Source organism: Penicillium rubens (assembly GCF_028828025.1).
Source record: "Penicillium rubens strain IBT 27055 chromosome Unknown utg000002l_segment0_segment0, whole genome shotgun sequence".
Taxonomy (NCBI): Eukaryota; Fungi; Ascomycota; class Eurotiomycetes; order Eurotiales; family Aspergillaceae; genus Penicillium; species Penicillium rubens.
Window position 1 is genome coordinate 8,028,349 of NW_026890600.1, and position 18,069 is coordinate 8,046,417.

The 18,069-nt window shown below is 48.8% G+C and overlaps 13 protein-coding genes across 13 annotated transcripts; 8 read left to right on the forward strand and 5 right to left on the reverse strand.

The window, feature by feature from the left end:
• Window positions 1-12: 12 nt before the first annotated feature.
• On the reverse strand, window positions 13-325 carry N7525_005464 (uncharacterized protein; the record flags this gene model as incomplete). The annotated part of the gene is made up of 2 exons (XM_061213413.1): window positions 13-182; window positions 301-325. The coding sequence occupies 2 exons, from the start codon at window positions 323-325 to the stop codon at window positions 13-15; spliced, it is 195 nt and encodes a 64-aa protein (XP_061070434.1).
• Window positions 326-879: 554 nt separating this feature from the next.
• Window positions 880-2,214, reverse strand: N7525_005465 (uncharacterized protein; the record flags this gene model as incomplete). The annotated part of the gene is made up of 4 exons (XM_002564742.2): window positions 880-1,632; window positions 1,702-1,862; window positions 1,923-2,024; window positions 2,127-2,214. The coding sequence occupies 4 exons, from the start codon at window positions 2,212-2,214 to the stop codon at window positions 880-882; spliced, it is 1,104 nt and encodes a 367-aa protein (XP_002564788.2).
• Window positions 2,215-2,581: 367 nt separating this feature from the next.
• On the forward strand, window positions 2,582-2,921 carry N7525_005466 (uncharacterized protein; the record flags this gene model as incomplete). Its single annotated transcript, XM_061213414.1, is given in 2 exon segments — window positions 2,582-2,644; window positions 2,658-2,921. 2 exon segments carry the CDS (start codon window positions 2,582-2,584, stop codon window positions 2,919-2,921), a joined length of 327 nt encoding a protein of 108 aa, XP_061070435.1.
• An 80-nt stretch (window positions 2,922-3,001) lies between these two features.
• N7525_005467 (uncharacterized protein) lies at window positions 3,002-3,276 on the forward strand (the record flags this gene model as incomplete). Its single annotated transcript, XM_061213415.1, has 2 exons — window positions 3,002-3,054; window positions 3,087-3,276. 2 exons carry the CDS (start codon window positions 3,002-3,004, stop codon window positions 3,274-3,276), a joined length of 243 nt encoding a protein of 80 aa, XP_061070436.1.
• A 126-nt stretch (window positions 3,277-3,402) lies between these two features.
• N7525_005468 (tetratricopeptide repeat protein) lies at window positions 3,403-5,157 on the forward strand (the record flags this gene model as incomplete). The annotated part of the gene is made up of 1 exon (XM_002564740.1): window positions 3,403-5,157. One exon carries the CDS (start codon window positions 3,403-3,405, stop codon window positions 5,155-5,157), a length of 1,755 nt encoding a protein of 584 aa, XP_002564786.1.
• A 159-nt stretch (window positions 5,158-5,316) lies between these two features.
• Window positions 5,317-6,132, reverse strand: N7525_005469 (uncharacterized protein; the record flags this gene model as incomplete). The annotated part of the gene is made up of 1 exon (XM_002564739.2): window positions 5,317-6,132. One exon carries the CDS (start codon window positions 6,130-6,132, stop codon window positions 5,317-5,319), a length of 816 nt encoding a protein of 271 aa, XP_002564785.2.
• A 714-nt stretch (window positions 6,133-6,846) lies between these two features.
• Window positions 6,847-8,433, forward strand: N7525_005470 (uncharacterized protein; the record flags this gene model as incomplete). The annotated part of the gene is made up of 1 exon (XM_002564738.1): window positions 6,847-8,433. One exon carries the CDS (start codon window positions 6,847-6,849, stop codon window positions 8,431-8,433), a length of 1,587 nt encoding a protein of 528 aa, XP_002564784.1.
• Window positions 8,434-11,641: 3,208 nt separating this feature from the next.
• On the forward strand, window positions 11,642-12,560 carry N7525_005471 (uncharacterized protein; the record flags this gene model as incomplete). The annotated part of the gene is made up of 2 exons (XM_061213416.1): window positions 11,642-12,242; window positions 12,295-12,560. 2 exons carry the CDS (start codon window positions 11,642-11,644, stop codon window positions 12,558-12,560), a joined length of 867 nt encoding a protein of 288 aa, XP_061070437.1.
• On the reverse strand, window positions 12,535-13,236 carry N7525_005472 (GAG-pre-integrase domain-containing protein; the record flags this gene model as incomplete). The annotated part of the gene is made up of 2 exons (XM_002564736.2): window positions 12,535-12,545; window positions 12,588-13,236. The coding sequence occupies 2 exons, from the start codon at window positions 13,234-13,236 to the stop codon at window positions 12,535-12,537; spliced, it is 660 nt and encodes a 219-aa protein (XP_002564782.2).
• An 828-nt stretch (window positions 13,237-14,064) lies between these two features.
• On the forward strand, window positions 14,065-14,931 carry N7525_005473 (uncharacterized protein; the record flags this gene model as incomplete). The annotated part of the gene is made up of 2 exons (XM_002564735.1): window positions 14,065-14,275; window positions 14,348-14,931. The coding sequence occupies 2 exons, from the start codon at window positions 14,065-14,067 to the stop codon at window positions 14,929-14,931; spliced, it is 795 nt and encodes a 264-aa protein (XP_002564781.1).
• Window positions 14,932-15,921: 990 nt separating this feature from the next.
• Window positions 15,922-16,492, forward strand: N7525_005474 (uncharacterized protein; the record flags this gene model as incomplete). The annotated part of the gene is made up of 2 exons (XM_002564734.2): window positions 15,922-15,986; window positions 16,048-16,492. 2 exons carry the CDS (start codon window positions 15,922-15,924, stop codon window positions 16,490-16,492), a joined length of 510 nt encoding a protein of 169 aa, XP_002564780.2.
• Window positions 16,493-17,110: 618 nt separating this feature from the next.
• N7525_005475 (uncharacterized protein) lies at window positions 17,111-17,422 on the reverse strand (the record flags this gene model as incomplete). Its single annotated transcript, XM_061213417.1, has 1 exon — window positions 17,111-17,422. The coding sequence occupies one exon, from the start codon at window positions 17,420-17,422 to the stop codon at window positions 17,111-17,113; it is 312 nt and encodes a 103-aa protein (XP_061070438.1).
• Window positions 17,423-17,492: 70 nt separating this feature from the next.
• On the forward strand, window positions 17,493-17,856 carry N7525_005476 (uncharacterized protein; the record flags this gene model as incomplete). Its single annotated transcript, XM_061213418.1, has 2 exons — window positions 17,493-17,509; window positions 17,571-17,856. The coding sequence occupies 2 exons, from the start codon at window positions 17,493-17,495 to the stop codon at window positions 17,854-17,856; spliced, it is 303 nt and encodes a 100-aa protein (XP_061070439.1).
• Between the last annotated feature and the right edge of the window lie 213 nt (window positions 17,857-18,069).

Genomic DNA, 18,069 nt, shown 5'->3' on the forward strand with positions numbered 1-18,069 from the left:
TTTCTGAATGCACTAGTCCCACTTTTCGACGAGCAGGAGGCTATCCGTTAGATCAAAGGACAGTTGTAGGGAGAGCTTGAGGGCTTCGACTTTCTTTGCGGGACCGTTTTCTGCCACGCAAGTGGCAGACTTCGAAGAGAATGATATTGAATCAGCATTTTTGCCACAGGCACTTGACATATCTATCGTCATGTATGACGATAGGTCGGAAACATCTCATGGTTGTCCTGTGAGATAAGCAGGCGCCTATAAAAATTGGTTAGAGCAGAATGCTTGGGAGAACGATCAGCTCTGACTTACCAATGAAAGTCAAAATTTTGACCATTCTTTTCATCGTGCATTCTCCACGCCACCATCTCTGTAGACCGTTGCCGTATGATTGGTTGTAGAAACACTTTCTCTAACTCTGTTTAGAGTAGATGTATCGTTGACTGGTGAAGCCACTCCTAGAAGAGTCAGGGTGACAGGGATCCGATTGGGGGCCTACGTCGAGTGCAGGCAGAGTGCTGAGATTTTGACCTGAGACTGTATCACAAGGGCAAAAGCACCCACTTGACGGTCAGCAACATAGCATTTTCTGTTGTCAATATTTTTGGCGTACGATTAATGCGGACACAGAAAATTTCCAATCGACTTCGAAACTGGATGGACCAGTTCGCTCGAGTTGGTCCTCAGAAAGTGCCAAATCTCGGGACTATGCCACCAACTAGGGGCACGGGAGGATAGAGATGGTGTGACCATAGAAGGAAGCCCGGAGGATTTACTGCGATTTGAATGATATTTTGTAAAGTGAGTTGAGGGGTTTGAAGGAGAGAAGTGAGTAAACTGAGTACGTGGGTACAAGATAAACAAACATCCGAGACACCACATGTGTACACTCTAATCATAATACTTAGCTACCACACCCCCGATGATAGGCTGATCTTTGATTTCACTTTGAACCGCACCTCTGTCAACTCCCTCAATCACTCTCGCCTTCACCCACTCGCCAGCAGTGATTCCAAGCGCACTATTATCAGTTGTCTGATCATACCCCAGACGACGCAACGTCTCACTCACCACCGGCCGCAGCTCGAGACTATCCTCCGGTCGAACAAAGTATAAAACACCTAGGCGGTCTACGTCCCTCTGATCCGGCGGCGGTGCAACGACGCGATGGATGCTGCTCTTCAGGAATCCATTGGTAAGGAAATGGAGTGAGTCCGCAAGGTTCACCGTGATGCTCTCGGGATACGGCTTGACCCACTTCCACTCGCCCTCGGGTGTGCGAACCTGCAGCGCAGCAACGGGCTGGCGGAACAGCAAGGTCATGCTGCCAAAGTCGGTATGGCCCTTGGTCCAAATCCCGCCGGCCTTCTCGTTTTCTTCCTCTGTACGCCGGTGGTACTTCATGTACCGTAGGTGACAGTCGCTTCTCTCGTCGTAGCGATGAACCTTCAGGAAGTAGTCATCGGGTAGCTCGAGGATGATGGCGAAGAGCGTGAGAAGTTTGCGTGCTATCTGGTCATGAATATGGCGTGCGAAGCCCTCGATGATGGGACGATTGTGGTTCACAATGTCCAGCTGCGGAAGCTCAAGGGCTGGGATGAATTTCGGGATGTTGTAGATTTCCGTCTTGTCATAACCCCCGGACTGGTTTCCTAAGTTGAAGGATTAGAGATGACTGATTTTCGGGTCACATATTATCAATATGCAACTTACCCGGAGACCCATTGGCTTGTAGCCATTGTAACCACCGTTCTCAGTCTCTGCACGAAACTTGAGCTTCTCCTCGATTGGGAGCTTGAATAGCTCCTTGCCAATAGAGAATTGGCGGTCGACATCCTCTTGCGAGAGGCCAAAATTTATAATATAGAAGAAGCCTAAGGCTTTATAAGTATTCCAAGCGTGCAAAATAGGAGTTGAAATTGTGAAGTACTAACCTATATTTTGGATAGCCTCAAAAAGCTGTTTGGCTAACTGCTTTTTACCACCGGGCTCGTCAAACAGAGATAGATCCAAGGTTGCGAGGTCCGCCCAGTCCACTGCATGCGAACCACATGTTAGCAACGGTGTCTCAAATCTCGGCCTCGCCATGATCCTGGATCTTTGCAGTAGTGCATGAGTGGAAGATGCATAAGACCTACGATCAAAAGTTGTCTCGGGGACCTGGCTATACGTCGGAATATCGGATCCTGCAGGAACTGGGACTGGAGCTAGACCTGACGTTGCCATGGTCTATGCGAGTTATTGGAAGAAAATATAAAAAATGGATATAATCACAGCAAGTTGTACCAGTATGGTGTGATTATGGAGACAAGGGTGTGCATTGCATTACATTACATCCGGCAGATGGGGGATATGCTCGGCTTTATACCCCGTATTTCTCATATTCTCGTATGTACATTTGTATGTATCCATCCAAATCGGGCAATTTGTTGGGATGTGGCGGGTGGCTGAGCCCTTACCCCCGGGGAGTGCCCCGGGAGACGTTGTTGACCACAATGACCTCATCATCTCGTTTTTGAGCTCACATCTTAACGCACGGGTGTCTGTCCTAGGAAAGGCACATGAGGTTGGTAGACCGCATTCGTCTACTAGCATGGGAAGGAGCCTTTGTGCAACCCTGGCCATCATTTTAGACACAAATCGATTTCCTTGGCTCGTAAATCATCCAGGGACGCTGTAATTCTTATGGCTCTCTTGAAAACCTCATCCTCGTCAAGGTGCTAGATTCCCAGCCACATGAAGCCGCCACACGGCAATTCCAAAGACCCTTGTTACAGTCTCTTCAGCCGATGGGCCTCGACAGCTCTCTTCGAACCTTTGAATCCACCACTTGCGTTGCAGAAAGCGGCATCGCTAAACAGCCCGACTGCCAATACTCGCCAAAGGAGACTTTCATAAAGCTCGAACGGATAAATGGCCCTCACTTGTGGTAGAATCTGACTTGTCAGAATCGCCTTCTAAGTTAACGTCGGATGCGGGATTCTGGCTTACAGAATCTAACGGGGAAGTTCAAATGGTCATCGCGATCATGATCGGTCGGAGCACGCCGGAGATCGTGCTGGAGTCGTGGGGATTTGACAACAATATCGTTGTGATAGCGCCAAACGCACACAAGTGGTTATAATCGGCAAGTGGGAGAACAATCATCTCTACCTCCGGAGCCAACCACTTATTGCTGGCTTTGACAAGCTCTTTCTTCGCCCGCCTAGCACCCCGAGAGAACGGATACATGAAATTCTAAAAAGGTCCGAGAGTCGAATCAAAATCAACCGACCTGACCGCCACTAAAAACCCTCCGACTCCTTATATCCCCCTGGTAAGAAGTTCTTAATATGCTAATTTGGATCCAACGTTATTTCCTATTTGCGGGACAGTTACTAGCACAGTTTGTATTCGGCTTATCAAGCTTAGAAAATGGGCTCCCTCGGCACCCAACCGCCCGCAAGAGCCTCGAGCGACCCCTACTTTGATCTGGGAATATTCAGTCGCAAAGTCAGTACCAACTCCCAGGAAGCCCAGATATGGTTCAACAGAGCTCTTGTATGGACATATTGCTTTAACCATGACGAAGCAATCGCCTGTTACAAGCAGGCAATCGCCCACGACGAGAACTGCGCCATGGCCTACTGGGGGATATCCTTCTGCTCAGGCTCTAATTACAACAAAACATGGGCGCTGTTCGACGAAAGCGATCGAGTCAATGCAATCAAGCAGTGTTATGTATTTTCCCAAGAGGCGCTGAGACGGGCAAACAGTGCATCACAATGGGAGCAAGCGCTCATCAAGGCTCTTGCAAAACGGTACCCCAACGATGACCCAAATATGGATCTTGCTGGATGTAGCCGAGCGTATGCCGATGCCATGAGAGAGGTGTACGTGAGGTTCGGACCCGGAGATTTCGACATTATCACACTCTTTGCCGACGCATTGATGAATTGTGCTCCGCGAAAACTATACGACGCCTCCACAGGGCTCCCGATAGCGTCTTCGCCGGTATTTGAAGCGAAAGACCTACTTGATCGGGCGTTGAAGATGCCGAAAGTCGAACTGCATCCAGGTCCCGCACACATGTACATCCACCTGATGGAAATGTCGGCGACTCCCGAGGCTGCCCTGCCGGCAGCAGAGATGATCCGTGAAATGTTCCCCGATACAGGCCACACATTCCACATGCCTGCCCATATAGATGTCCTCGTGGGCGATTACCGCCGCGCTGTGGAATATAATCTGAAAGCGACCGTCGCAGACGACAAATACTTTGAACAGAATGGCGGCTTGACATTCTACAGCTACTATCGTTTACATGACTATCACTCCCTCATCTATGCTGCGATGCTTAGTGGGAAATCCAAGGCAGCATTGTCAGCCACGGATCGAATGGAGGCGACTATCACGGAGGAAATTCTTCGGGTCGAAACGCCTGCACTTGCAAACTGGATGGAATTTTTCAAGGCCGTTAGAGTCCATGTGCTCATTCGTTTTGGAATGTGGGAGGAACTCAAGAAGCTCGACCCGCTCGAGGATAAAAATCTCTATTGTGTCACGAACGTGATGAGACACTATGGAAAGGCTATCGCGTATGCGGCCACGTTTCAGCTCGAGGAAGCGGACAAAGAACGAGAATCTTTCAAGCTCGCCTCTAAGCTTGTCCCTCCCACACGTCTCGATTTCCCTAACAAAATCACCGACATTCTCAAAGTAGCATCTGCGATGCTGGATGGCGAAATCGGTTATAGAAAAGGCGATTATGACGAGGCATTCTCCAGATTACGGGAAGCAATTACTCTAGAAGACGAGCTCCCTTTCGCAGAGCCATGGGGGTGGATGCTTCCAGCTCGGCATGCTTATGCTGCGCTCTCATTGGAACAGGGAAGAGTTGAGCAGGCGGCACAGGCTTATGCTGAAGATTTGGGGCTCTCCCCTACACCGAAACGTGCGCATCAGCACCCAAATAACGTGTGGGCTTTGCATGGGTATCACGAGTGCCTTCAACTGTTGGGTCGTCATGCAGAGGCAAACATTATCAAGAAACAACTTTCCCTTGCCCTTGTGGAGGCAGATGTTGAAATCACATCCTCATGCTTTTGTCGGCTTGGGAAATTGCCTTCCTCTTGTGGAAAGTCAGGAATGAATAGGTGCCACATTGCGCAGTCGATGTGTAAGAGCTAGATAGCCACTTGATTGAATGGAAAATGTTTCTCCGGTTTCTCACTCATGATATTCGAAAGGCATAAGATATTGCTCATGTCCACCAAAGTAGGGACCCAATGTGCGAGGCTTTCATGGTGTCCAGCAACACCTGAAATGAATAGATTACAAACATGGGTATCACACAACGGCATCTGCAACTTGCTTGATCATCCTACTGACCTCATCAACGATACGGAAACAAGGTACCAACTTCCGCGCTACCGGATCTTGCGGGCAGAGATCGAGTGGATCATGATCAACTGCCTCCTCCTTTCTCCGACAACGGCCTTCAGAATCGAGACAAGCTTCATGGCCCACCATATGGCGATCACGTTGCCGCTGCGCAAACTGTTTACCCAACACCAAAAGCTTTGCGACATCCACCTGGAGGCCGTGCACGACAAGATCCCGAAGCTTTTCACCTCTAATTTGTAAATTCAGTTCAGACGGGACTCCGAGATAGACGGTTCTACTCTCGTTGCTGATATCGAGCTCAGTACAGTGTTCATTCAGCCAGCGGAGGTACGTTTGATAGCCGGATGTTATTTCGAACATCAGCTGGCCAATAAGGAGCACCTTTTGAACGGTCACTCGAGGCGGTTTGGATACGTCGTAGCACATAGGACATATCAGTAGCCTCTCCGTGAGGGACAAGCCTGTGCGAAGAATGGGGACGATACTGTGTGAGATGCTCGCGTGGCTCAATTTCCGGACTAGATCGGAGACCTCTTCGTCGCATTTACAAGACTGTGAGAATGACATGGGGGAGATGTATGCATCCAAGGCTATTGGAGGTATCTCGGGGTCTTGCAATCCGTCACGCCGTTCTGTCTGCAATAACTCAATTGGGAAGGGATAAATGTCGCCGTTCCCGAGCGTCTCCCAGTGGCAGGAATCGAATCCACAGTTCCCGGCCAGCTCGTAGGGCAATGAGTCGAACTCACCATCTCCCATTATTATATTGCCAGATTCATGCTGAGCAAAGGCCGAGTGAGAAACGACAGCCGATAAATGTGAGGAGCTTGAGGATCCTACTTGTTTATCTCCGTTCGGCAAATCGAGATCTGGTTCTTCTTGTCGTGCACGCTTTCTCGGCCTTCCAGGGGCTCCTTTGTCTTTGAATTTACAAGGCACTCTTGAGCCTCGGCAACGAGAGCAACCGCTCTTTTCGCCTGAGCACCTGAGCTTCCGTGCCCCTATTTATCATTAGCTACACATTCGGCGGGACTGAAAACGGCTCGGCTTACGGCATGTTTCGCAGGAACTTCGCTGTCGAGGGTACATACTGACTTCAGTGTGTTAGCTTGATGTAAACGGACATGACCGAGGTCGGAGTTGATGTCCACCTGGGCAGGTGGAATCGATTGGTCATCCTGCGCTGAGATGGCGTCAACCGAGCTCAGAGCGGGGTACAGAAGGGCAGCCTCCTAAGCAACGGCATTCTATGCCTCTTTCCCTTCAGGGATTGGGATAGGATGCGTCAATCGTAGAAAAGAATCAAAGCCCAAGTATTGCGTGTGTTTCTGAATATCAATTTTCGAAGCAGTCGTGGCGGGTTTCCCCAAAACCCTCCGAGAAAAACACCCGAGACTCCGCTTCTCTGAGAGTTCCATCAACTCCATCTCCATTTCAAATAAACAGAAATTGTCATCCTAGCATCTGAACAAGATGACCAAATCTATAACCGCACGCGAGTTGCGCCAGCATTGGGTAAATCACCATGAAATTGCCCTCCTCGACGTCCGCGAAGAAGGTCCCTATTCCGAGGCCCATCCTTTATTCGCACTAAGTGTGCCAGTTTCAGAAATCGAGAAGAAGTTGCCTTCCCTAGTCCCTCGGTTGTCGGCTCCAATTATTGTCTACGACGATGGTGAGGGTTATGTAGATCGGGCTACTGCCCGGATATTAGCCCTGGGGTATCGGGATGTTGCCATTTTGACAGGCGGGCTTTCTGCGTACGCCCTCGTTGGCGAGGTCTATCGCGATGTCAATGTACCGTCCAAGGCTTTTGGCGAGCTCGTTGAATCTATCAACCACACCCCATCTTTATCTGCGCGGGAGGTCAAGGATGTTCTGGAGAGCGAGGATGATGTGGTTGTCTTGGATGCCAGACGTTTCGAAGAGTATAATACAATGAGCATTCCCCACGGCCGCAGCTGTCCAGGAGGGGAACTTTTGTATCGCTTTTTTGAGGCTATACCATCTCCAGAAACCACAGTCATCGTCAACTGTGCAGGTCGAACGCGGAGTATTGTTGGCACCCAATCTTTGATCAACTCTGGAATCCCGAATAAAGTGGTTGCGCTCCGAAATGGGACGATCGGGTGGACATTGGAGGGTTTGGAACTGGAGACCAAAAAGACGAGACGGGTTCCGAGCCCTTCAGTCGAGACATTGCAGAAGGCACGGAAATACGCTGAATCCTGGGCGAATCACGTCGGCGTCTCGTTTATTGACAGCGATCAGCTTACTCGATTTGCCGCGGAGTTAGAAGATCGGACTCTGTACCTGTTAGACGTGAGAGACCCCGAGGAGTACGCTCTCGGACATCCGATTGGCTTCTCCAATGCTCCTGGAGGTCAATTAGTACAAGCCACCGATGAATGGGTCGGTGTTCGAGGAGCTCGCATTGTTTTATACGACACAGATGGTGTGCGAGCGCGCATGACAGCCAGCTGGCTCTTACAACTCGGTTGGGAGGTGTATGTCTTTGAAGAGCGAGCTGGAGTGCCTGATGCACTTCCGTTGCCTAAAGTACCTTCGTGGCATCCTTCAACGGATTGTTCTATCACGATCAATGACCTTCGAAATCTCGCAGGAGCGACTGTGGTCGATCTCGCCCGTAGTTCATCCTATCAAAAAGGCCACATCCCAGGCGCATGGTTTGCTTCTGGTCCCGAACTTGCACGAGATTTGAGGGTTCTCGACGGTGGTGGCCCCATCGTGCTGACCTCGCCGGATGGTGATGTTGCCGCGATGAATGTTGACGAGGCACGAAAGTCGATCTCGCGAGAAGTGCTGTATTTGGTGGGAGGGACAATGGCCTGGGTAGCTGCCGGCCATCCCCTCGAGACGGAGTCACGATGGTTGTCGCAGCCAATCGACGTGTATAAGAGACCATACGAAGGCACAAACAACGCTCGCAAGCATATGCAGGGGTATCTTGACTGGGAGTATGGGCTTGTCGCACAATTGGCGAACGACGGGGTTGCATGTTTTCACGTTGTGCGGGTCTCGCGTGGGAACCTATCTTAAGTACCTAGCTAGGTAGGCACCGTTGAAATTAGGCCAGTAAACTATGTGATCATGTCAGTCCGACCCATAGAAACCTGACGCCCCGCTTTACCTACCGAGCAGGTCATATAAATGGGCTAAGTGTCCTCCGTAATCTCATAGTCTCACAAAAATAAACCTCTTCTAACCAGGGTGGCAGTGAGGTTTTCCTCACCATGCAGGCAAGACAGACAGGCATAAGACAAAAAAAGCGAAAACAAAAAACATACAACAGTGAGGATTCGCTGGTGGTCACCCACCCAACTACTAACTCACCGGCGTGTGGCTTGAGTACGGCTGAGCGGACGGGAAGCCCTATTTTCCACACCCTATGGTCGTATGTATCTGCTTAGATATGGGACAGCAAGAACACTGGAAGTTCTGATAGTGGTAGAGATGTTCAACCATAGTGTCTCTGACGCCTTAGTTGTTCCTGTCAAGATCCACAATGTGGATGAGATTACGAGACACGCAATATGTTGTATTGTGGAGAGGAGAAAGGAAAGTAAGACTGTAGTAGTCTTCTATTACAGGGATCAGATAACTAACTGTGGGAAATCACAATAGTTTTGTAGACCTATTTTAAGGAAAGAATATTGACCGTGGTTATTTTGTTCGATATAGACTATACAAATCATCTATAGTATAGACTTCCTTCACTTGAATTTCTTTGTTCAGTCATATTCACTTTACTTTCTACACTTTCTACAGTATATTAACTTACAATATCTCAGTTTCTATAGTTGATAACGGCAAGGCCCGCAAGCCTCATACGACTCATAGACGGCCCCACAATGAGTCTCCAGTCTCCTTATCCGGAAAAGTGTCAGACTAGTAGAAGAGCCTCAATGCAGCCACCCCTCCGCGCCGCCAATCCTAAACCATAGGTCCGCCCCGGAAAAGCTTAGCATTGTTCCATACGTCAGCCGTCTTGGTGGTTGCAGTTTGAGAATATTGAAGCAACAAGGCGAAGAAAACTTCATCATCGCCACTAGGAGATGAGAGTGAGATAGTGTTATGGTAGACAGGCAGATGCCTGGTTTGTCAGGCTTCACACGTTTGCTAACGTATTTCACAAGCGAGCCAGCCGGCCACACAAGCGAGCCGGCCACCCCACCCAAAACGCGTCTATATATTAGCACTTAGTTAATTCAACCACCCGCCATGCCACCAATTCGCTCTCAATCCTCTAGAAATTCAATAGAGAAGGAGGGTAGGATCTTATTAGCTATCCAGGCTTTTAAAAATCAAAAAATTTCTTCTGTTCGTGAACTAGCGCGCTATTATAAGATACTACGTTCAACACTTTAAGACCGACTAAACGGCCACCAAAGCCGCGCGATTTCTCGCGCCAATTCGCATAAACTAATAGAAATTGAAGAGGAATCTCTTAAAAAATGGATTCTCTCTATAGATCGACGTGGAGTAGCCCCCCGGCCTTCTATAGTACGAGAAATAGCGAACCTTCTTCTTAAAAAGCGTGGAACTACCCCGGTTATTTCTGTTAGCGAAAACTAGGTAACGAACTATATGAAACGACGTCCTCTTCTATCCTCTCGGTTTTCGAAACGGTATAACTACGAGCGTGCGAAATGCGAAGACCCGAAGGTTATTAGGGAGTGGTTTAATCTTGTTTAAAAAACTATCCTTTAATTTAGGATCGACCCTGATAATATTTATAACTTTAATAAGACTAGTTTTGCGATAGGGTTAACGGCAACCGCGAAGGTTATAACGAGGAGTGAATACTATAGTCGGCGAGCACTTTTATAGCCTAGAAATCGAGAATAGGTGACTATTATTAAGTGTACGAATGCTACTAGCTAGGCCCTCCCGCCGTGTGTGATTTTTAAAGGCAAAGTCTTTATTAAATCCTAGTTCGATAGCCTCCCGGAGGACTAGAGATTTAAGGTTAGTCCTAATAGATAGACCTCTAATGAAATTGGACTTCGCTAGCTTAAAAAGCTCTTTATTCCTACTACTTCTTCGCGTACGAAGGGGGCGTATCGGCTTTTAATACTCGACGGCTATAGAAGTCATTTAACCCCGAGATTCGATAAAATCTGTGAAGAGAATAAAATCATACTAATCTATATACCTCCGTATTCCTCTTATCTTTTATAGCCTCTCGATATCGGCTGTTTTACGGTGTTAAAACGCTCGTACGGCCGGATAGTTAAAATGAAAATGCGGAACGGAATCAATTATATCGACAAACTTGATTTCCTCGAAGTATATCCTCTCGCACGAATTAAAGCTTTTAAATCAGAGACTATTAAAAATAGCTTTCGATCTATAGGTTTAATACCTTTTACACCGGAGATAGTGATTTTAAAGCTTAATATTCGGCTTCGAACCCCTACCCCCCCCCTCTAGCCGGGGTAGTGATTAGGATCTAAAAACGCCCTCGAACTATATCTAGTTATAAAAGCAAGCTTTGTCAATTAAAGCATTGCTTCGTATAAGATCAAGAAGCCCCCCGAGCCCGCTTAATTCCGCTATAAACCAGGTTTTGAAAGCCTACCAGATCACAATACAATCCGCCGTATTACTCGAGAAAGAAGTGAGCGATTTACGCGCTGAAAACGAGAAGAAAAAGTAAAAGCGAACTCGATCTATAAGGACTATAGTCCACGAAGGGGATCTCTTAGTTCAGGATGTTCGTGAGCTACGTTCGGAGCCATTTGAGGCCTAAGTAGCGCGTATCAACAACTATCGTGAGCAGGTTTCGGAAGGTTTAAGACCGCCCCCCTAGGCCGGACGAGCATGTGGAATATGTAGGAAGCCAGGGCATAGAAGAGAAACATGCCCAGATAGATGATGATTTTAGTTTATTTAATTTAATGGCGTTTTGGTTGAGATAAATGCATTTGAAATTAGTATGTTGGGTGGGGTGGCCGGCTCGCTTGTGTGGCCGGCTCGCTTGTGAAATACGTTAACTAACTTAACTAGCTAACTAGTTAGTTAGTATATGAGCCAGTCTCACCCAGTCAGAGATCGAACCTTCTCTCTCTCTCTCTCTCTGGGCTCTGCCAGATCAGATAATCAGTTTGAGACCTCGCTTGCTGTTAGCCCTTTCAATCATCAAACCCATACGCTAAGGCGGAGCGGATCGCTGTCTGCCTCGGCCCACCCGTTCGTATTTCTTACCCATCATGCTCGTCACTGTGTGTCATGCAAGAAATATAAAATGGCCCAGTTCCCCCCAACTGACACCAAGGAATTTGCCTCGTCATTTTCCCGATTTTACATAATGACAATTTCAACTGCACCCACGCCTCCAAACAAGGCGCAACGCCAAGCCTTAGCGCAGGAAACCCGTAGGCTCACCCCGCAAATCATCAGATCTGCAGATGCATCAACAGAGGCCATTTACTACTCAACGCAGCTACCACGCCGTGGTCCCACCCCAGACGCGAGAAGGCCAAGAATCACCGTCCAGAATAGCGATAGCTTTACGGCCGCCAGAGCTATCCTCGACACCAATCCCACTGCCAAGATTGGGGTCTTGAATATGGCTAGCGAGAAGCACCCTGGAGGAGGATGGCTTCGGGGAGCATTAGCACAAGAGGAGGCGCTATGCTTCCGAAGCACACTGGCTTCGACACTACATAAGCGATTCTATCCTCTTCCTGTGCTTGGTGCAGTCTGGTCCCGGAATGTGGTCGTCTTCAGAGATGAAGTAGCCACGGGCGCCCGAATTTACGAGCCCGCAGAAAGGTTCACCGTGGGTGTCGTCAGCTTAGCAGCAATTTGGCGACCTCTCTTGACACCAGATAAGCGCAATTTTGGTATAGACCAAACGAACACCACAATGTACGACTAGACGCTGACAATAGACAGCGCGTCCACAAGACATTCGGACAGTCAGGGACAAAATAAGACAGACTTTACGTGTCCTCGCAGTGAACAATGTCACACATTGCGTACTTGGCGCAATGGGCTGTGGCGCATTTCAGAACCCTCCATTACAGGTTGCTTCGCTTTTCCGCCAAGTTTTGGAGGAAGGAGAATTCATGGGCGTATTTGAGGAGATTATCTTTGCGGTTCTGGATTCTAGGGGTGAAGGGAATTATGCTATTTTCAGAGATACCCTACAGAGTCATTAGTTAATCGAGAGTGAGCTCATCGCATACTACCTGCATTGATGCTAGGGAGGTAGGTGACGGAGGTAAAGGGAGATTCGCTGGAAAAGACCCCTCTGTTTGCTGTTTGCTGGTGCTGTTGTGTCGGTTCGACCGACGCCGGGGTGATCGGTTCATAATCAGATGTTTTTTGCACAGCAATTGGGGTCTGCTGTCTTCCAATTCTCTCACTTTGCATCTCTCTCTCTTGCGTCTTTCTATCTGTCAGACCTGGATCCTGTATCTCTTCATCTTGCAGACTATCTGTATGCAGATCCTGGCCTTGTTGTGCATGCTGCACGTTATCATGCAGCGCGATACGGGTTATGGATGACGGCATCTGCATCTGGGCGATTAGTTCAGACTGATCCTGATCCCATGTTAGGCCTGTTGGCCGGTTTCCTTTCTCTTCGAGCTTTTCTCTCTCTTTACTAACATGGCCTAGCCGGCGATGCCAGATTTTAATAGAGGCCTCAGATACAGGCTCTCTTGCTGATTTCTTCACAGCTGCTGCATTCACCAGTGGTAGGTGCGGCTGCACTAACCAGGGCAGATCTTGATCCTGGTAGACAGCATACCTTGGAATCCTGTCCTGCTGGATCCAGTTCTTCTCGAAGTCGAAAATCACATGTATTCGATGGTACTGGAATCGGTAATCCATGTACTCAGTCTGTTTTCTGGCACAATGGCTCGCTTTGACTACGTAACACCGGCCTTATAGGCATATATAATAGCTAAAGCTGAAAGCTCACCCTTTCGCTCTATGCAATGAGCTACTTTTCCATACCTGAGGGAGGCATATGGATACATAGTGTAGGAAGGAAAAGAAACAGTGGGTGGTTGTTGGTGTGGGGTTGCCCAGGTGTGCCCAGGTGGGAAAGGACTTAGTAACACCTATGCATGTGCGCTGGAGCTAAGGCTTTCCCGGAACATGCCCTACTTGAAACATCTCGAGGGCAAGCCTGCCCACACATGAGGCAGTTACAATCCGCTGTCGTGATCTTAAAAACTTCTCCAATCACTAATTCTATATATTATACGTAGTTCGTCGGTACCTATATAAGAATACTCCGCAGGTACGCCCAATAATATGCCCCGGTTTTATAGTGCAAGGCTAACCAAGGCTAGCTGATCTTTAACCTGATTAGAATGAATATTCGACCTAACCTCTCGGCAAGACCCGCCTTCGAACAGCAAAATATCGATCATTTCCACAAAGGTAATTGACGGGCGCTCTTGCTAGTTTTAACGAAGCAACGATCGCGGAACTCAAGGTCAAGAATTGTGATCAGCAAGTACATATACTCCGTACAGATACGATCAACGCTACACAGCCCCAAATATCATAATGGAGTTTCTCGCTTGGTCCCTGCAACTCGGGCTTATATGCGACCTGAACTCCTGAGCTGGTTTTGCCTGAGATCGCCTCCACTCAGTACTCCGTACTCTGTACACAGTTGTTTGGCCCCTTCTACACCTAGTCGCAACCATGGTGGCAGACGACCGCACCTGCTACTTTCCCTTAGGGACAGAAGCCCCAGATACTGTACCATGCGGCTCCGAAGAAAACACCTCGTGCTGTGGCCCCGAAGATGTCTGTCTAGACAATGGCCTCTGTATGCGTGTAGGGGAACAACCATACAGTTTATGGCGAGGAGCATGCACAAACAAAGATTGGACCGGGTGCACACCGCATTGCAGTAAGCTAAATCTCCCCGATATCCCCTTCGAAGCAACCACCAGTGACGAACCCCGACTAATAACGTAATTAGAATACTCGTCGCCAGAAGGGGGCGCCATCCTTAGTATCATTTACACCTGGGGCTCAAGCTCTCAATACTGCTGCGGTGCACCAAGACTGGTTCACTCTGAAGATGGCAGCGATGATATTGGCTGTTTCGATGACTCTGATAATGGCGTGGAAACCTTTGAGCTCGAAGATGCCAACGCCGTCTACGGACGTGCTCTTCTCTCAAACGTCTCGACCACAGCACCTACCGAGACGCAAGCACCGTCCGAGACCCAATCATCGTCCCCTACCGACATAAGCAGCGGTTTAGGCGGCTCCGAGACGTGCCATGACACTGCTATAGGTGCCGGTGTCGGCGTTCCGCTCGGCGCTTTAGCGCTACTCTTTTTGATTTGGGCCATGCTTGAGCGAAAATGGAAGTCTGAACTTAGACAAAGTATGTCTAACGTCGCACCACTTAGTTCGGTAGCCGCAGGGACGTCTTTAGGCAATAATTCTCTAGGCCCTAATGAGGTTTCTGGAATCTCAAGAAAAGTGAACCAAGTGTCTGAGCTAGAGGACGGTGGCCGTCCAGAACTTAGTGGTGATAGTCGACACGGACATTGAAAAAAGCTTTGGGGATCCATTAGGTATGGATATAGCTCTTATGTATATTGACTTAAATAATTATAATAGAGAAGTATGATCACAGTATATTAGGAGAACTCGCATATAAGAGTTATGAAGGGTTGCTCTATATCAACTACACGTGTATATAGCAGTGTCAATATAGTAGCGGGGGAACGCTTCCGAAGACGGTTAGGCCGAGAAATACGAGATGGGTCAAAGCGACGAACGACAAGGCTGTCTAATCAGGCTGACTCTCCAGGGCTCCCTGAGTTTCCTCTCGAAAGTGAGTGTCAAATATACCGCCCACGTGGGGAGTAGAGGTTTATGAATTCTATTAACCGGCCCCTGTTGTTTTTCTTTTCTTTTCTTTTTTTTTTTCAAAAAATACGGACCCTCGCAAGTTACAGGCCCCACAGTCTTGGCAATCAGGGGGCTAAGCTTACTACAATATATGAAAGACCCCCGGGGCCCCGCCGTGGACATAGCTCGACAAATCACACTCCGCTTTCTGTAGGTATCGGATCTTTCCCAAGGAGGCGGCTGGCCCACGAGCAAGGACAGAGGCCCGATTTATTTCGGACAAACCGTGCCTTGCATCAAATCAACCAATACATTTTCGACGATTCAGCCGGGGCGGCATATCTCTAATATGTAGTCCAACGGCGACAGCAGGCGCGCCGGTCTCAAACAAAAGCTCGAGTTCGGGAGTCGTCCCTCGATATAGGCGAGCTTGCGAGGCGATTATATTTTTGGGCGCTAGATTTGGCCCCCGGGTTGTTGTGTGGTCTTGGCGAAGATCCATATCGTGGCGGAGGCATTGGAAATTCGTTAATTACAAAGTCCCGTATGGCGCCCAACTCTGATTTTCGAACGACACGGCCTCCGGTGCTAGACAGTAATAAATACGCCTCGGTTTCCCGGACTTCAAATTGTCATATTTTCAATAATCTACTAAGCTTCTACCGAAACTCCCTCTCCTTCTAAAACATGGGTTTTATCAAGACTGGCCTTGCTTTAGATGGTGGCTATAGCCTTATGAAAGCCGCATCCAAGTGCGTTCTTCAAGTCTTCTACCCATGCTTGTCACTCTCATACTCATATATCCTACATTAGGGCCGCCGCTGAACACGAGGAGCAGAAGCAGAAGCAGAGGGAAAATCTCCAACCTGCTTCCCAAAGGCTCCGACATGCTGCCCAGCAACAGTACTTTCTTAATAACAAGCGGCGAATGGGCTATAAGGATGGTAGCCAAATGAACAACCCTCATGTCCAACCATCGTACCCTCCACACGAGCCTCGCTCAAACCATGACAGCAATGTGAACAAGCCTAAGCCAAAAGCACAATCCCAGTCGTCCCACCAGCCGTCAATACGCTGTACAAGTACAAGGACCATGGATGACCCTCCGCCGTACGATCCTTTACCACAGGCACATTCCCAGTCAACCCACCAGCCGTCAATATGCTCAAGCGCCATAGAGAACCCTCCTCCATACGATCAGAGCCACCCATACAAAATGCAGGTAGATGGCAAGGCTGGATCAAATCAGGAGTGCTAGAAAATAGAAAGGTATAGCTTGGATTAAGTGGGTTAGCCGTTTACGAGGGGATTTGGATTCGATTGGTCGATATTAGATTACAGGTCCTACCAGATCCACTAGTTATAGACCCTGAGACCTTTAAGTTGATTACGGGTGAGAATGACCCAGAACATGCGGGATTCCTCGCTGACACATTGCGGTGGAGGTGTTGATAATGAATCGGTGGCTATTTTATGCCCTTCTTGCTATAAACTCTTGGGGAGATATAAGCTGCTTTCCACGCGGGAACTCTCCCTGCACTGCGTCGCCACTTCTAGTATTTCTCTGTCGCCAAGATACGACCGGGCAATCTGGAATAGGCAATTCCTCACCCTTCTCTTGTAACGTCCGGCAGCTCTGTCAGATTTGGCCTGAAAGGGTGGTTCCAGTCATCGAGCAGGCTAATCAGTCCCAAGGTGCTTCCAATACCTGCTCAAAATAGAGCAGTCGAGGCAGCTGCTTGTCGTGGAGAAGCTGTAGGCCGTCTCTCTCGTTGTTTAGTTTATGCTAGCCTCCTTTAACTTTTGATTATTTCGCTCTAACTTTTCTCTATCAAAGTGCTTGGACACGCACGACTCCTACAGGCGCCGAAAGAGTCTAAGAAGTCGAGCTGCCGGAGAGGCAAACTTGGGATCTTCGCGTTGGAGGTCTGCTAGCACCTTTAAGACATAGGCAAATCCTGCGTCGCTTGCACCACAGATCTTGTGTCATCTCCAGGACTTCTGGAATGACACGGCGCTGATCTTGAACTCGCCCACCAATTGTCGCAGCGGTATTGACATCAACTCCGTTCTCGCCTCCATCAACACCTTCGACCCCGCCGCTGTATGCGGCGATCTCACCTTCCAGTCCTGGCCTGCCCTTGCCTTTGCCAAACCACAAGAAACTCGCCGACGGATCCCGTTCCATTTACGGCATCAACAAGGGCAAAACCGCCGGCAAGGCAGCCGCTGTGGGCAGGTACACCGAAGACATTTTCATGGGCGGCAACTCTTGGTACGTATTACGGGTCCGGATATGCCTTCATTTGGAAGTCTGATTAGCTAACTTTATACAGGTACCTGGCCACCCTTGCGACTGCTGAGCAGCTTTACGATACCCTGTACCAGTGGGACAGACAGGGTGCCTTCACGGTCACCACCATCTCCCTGCCATTCTTCCGCGACTTCGTGGCCAATATCCACACTGGGGTCTACCCCAAGTCATCTCCGGCCTGCAAGTCTATCACTGACGCTGTGAGAGCCTACGCGGATGGTTTCATCGCAGTCGTGCAAGGGCACGCCCCCGCCAATGGCGGCCTGTGGGAAGAATTTAAGCGCAATAAATCTATTTTGGGAATTTGATCTTTAAGTATTCGACTGTCGAGAATCGACGTGACATCGGTGTATCCCGATGCAATATTGCACAGTATGCAGTATGCAGGCAAAATCTGATATGGCGGGTTGGATCTCGGGAGACTGATGACCGCACTGGCCAATCACGGAACCTTGGAAACAAACCACGTGGAACAACAATCCCCCGAAAGTTAATTGGAGAATTGAAATTCGATAAACAAA